We start from the raw sequence: 1,730 nt of genomic DNA, 5'->3' as shown, positions 1-1,730 counted from the left end.
TTTTATATAGGTTTTCTCAGGAAGAGCCTTGGAAAGTGTTTACTTTAAACTGTAACTGCAACACAAGGAGAGAATGCTCATAAAGTAGTGCATAAATCAAAATCTAAACTTCTCTCCCAGACCAGCTTGTTTAAATAAAGCACAAAGGAATGCTCCATGTGCTTAATTTTCTTCAACTATTTCTCATGCATTTCTCTTCTGTGGAAACAAGCGCCTATAAATCAAGCTTCAGATAATAAATAATCTAAATGTAAACATACAAAAAAAAAAAAAAAGCCAGCCTGTTGGAATTCCAGACGTTTGCTCAGGAATGATGTTTTCAAGCAGCTGTCTTTGTCTCTTAGTACTCTGAAGTCCTCTGGTGTTTTTGAACAACTTTAACCTTCCACATTCTTACAGTAGCACACACAGCACCTGATGTTTGTTCCTGAACTTGGCTGAATCAATGGATGGCCGGAACGCTCCACTTTTTGACCACCATGATAAACATAGATGTCTGCCTCTGTCACCTTCTGCTTTAAACGCACATGCCTCCGGAGAAACCACACATCATTTGAAAATTCCTTTGACTAATTGCGAAGGGTCAAACCAGCAACGCTGCTTTCTTTTACTTTCCAATCAAACTTTGGAAGCCTGCAGAAATGGCAGCTTTTCTAAGGTATACTGTCTTGCATAGGCCATGCAGAAGATGCTTTGATGCTTTGGTGAAAGTGAGGGCAGCAACAGTTGGACAGGAGAGGCAACAGCAGAATGGTTTTGTAGGTGGTGGCCACAAACTATTCCTCTCTACTTATCATTCCTGACTAATTTTGTCTAGTTTTGCATTTTGCTAGTTCCCTAAGGGACTGGACAGGGCCGGGACACGTGTGGACATGCCCGATGGGGAAACAACCCGGCAGCAGGACAGATGTCTGTTTCTTTGTGTGAGGAGGCAGAGAGGAGCACCACCAGACCCTTACAAAAACAGACTATATGAGGGTGGCGTGAGGGCCCAACATCCTTCAGTGGGACCTGTGCTCACAGCCCAGCACTGTACAGCTCAAATGGCATTTGCCAGAGAACTCGAGAATCGGCAGGTTTGCGAGTGGCGCCCAGTTCCAGGTTTACACAGAGCACATGTGACAGACATGAAAGAGTCTGGAGATGCCACAGTGAACACTGGGGTGACCAGTTTGGTGGAGGGTCAGTGATGGTCTCAGGGGGCATATCTGTGGAGGGTCAAACAGAGCTCCATGTGCTAGCCAATCATACCCTGACTGCTGTTTGGTATTGGGATGAAATCCTCAGGCCCACTGTCAGACCTTTTGCTGGGCAGTGGCCTTTGGTTCCTCCTGGTCCAGCCTCGCCTCATGTAGCCAGAGTGTGTAGGCAGTTCCTGGATGATGAAGGCATTGATGCCACTGACAGGCCCTGATGTTCTGGCCCTCATTAGAGCATGCCCAGACATTATTGGGAGTGCATTATGATTGCCCCCCTGGGGTCAAATAAAGTTTTTTGAATCCGAACACACGCCCAGCAATTCTCTATTTGATTCCTGCCAACATGCTAACAAAGTTTGTCTGTTCTTTACTAAAGATGCTGCTTCCATCCTTACCGTCTGACTTCAGTAAGCAGCGCTGAGAAGGGTTTCTCCCAGGCGTACATCTTGATTATCCTGATGCCAGACACCACTTCGTTCATGAGACGGATTCTACTGTCAGTCAGGACTGCTGTTTTGCTCCTGCAAAAAA

The 1,730-nt window shown here is 45.9% G+C and overlaps 1 protein-coding gene across 1 annotated transcript in view; it reads right to left on the bottom strand.

Annotated features, from left to right (window-relative positions):
* Nucleotides 1-1,730, bottom strand: part of LOC103370050 (multidrug resistance-associated protein 4-like) — a 29,076-nt gene that overhangs the window by 20,117 nt on the left and 7,229 nt on the right. The window contains exons 4-6 of the mRNA XM_008298952.1: nt 1,595-1,720; nt 1,252-1,418; nt 1,108-1,208 (exon numbers count right to left, since the gene is read on the bottom strand). Of these exons, the coding sequence (XP_008297174.1) occupies nt 1,108-1,208; nt 1,252-1,418; nt 1,595-1,720 (394 nt within the window). The remainder of the gene's footprint in view (nt 1-1,107; nt 1,209-1,251; nt 1,419-1,594; nt 1,721-1,730) is intronic.

The sequence above is a fragment of the Stegastes partitus genome, unplaced genomic scaffold (genome assembly GCF_000690725.1).
Source record: "Stegastes partitus isolate 25-593 unplaced genomic scaffold, Stegastes_partitus-1.0.2 Scaffold1362, whole genome shotgun sequence".
Classification (NCBI taxonomy): Eukaryota; Metazoa; Chordata; class Actinopteri; family Pomacentridae; genus Stegastes; species Stegastes partitus.
The sequence above is the reverse complement of the archived record's forward strand: the minus strand, read 5'-3'. Positions and strand labels throughout refer to the sequence as shown.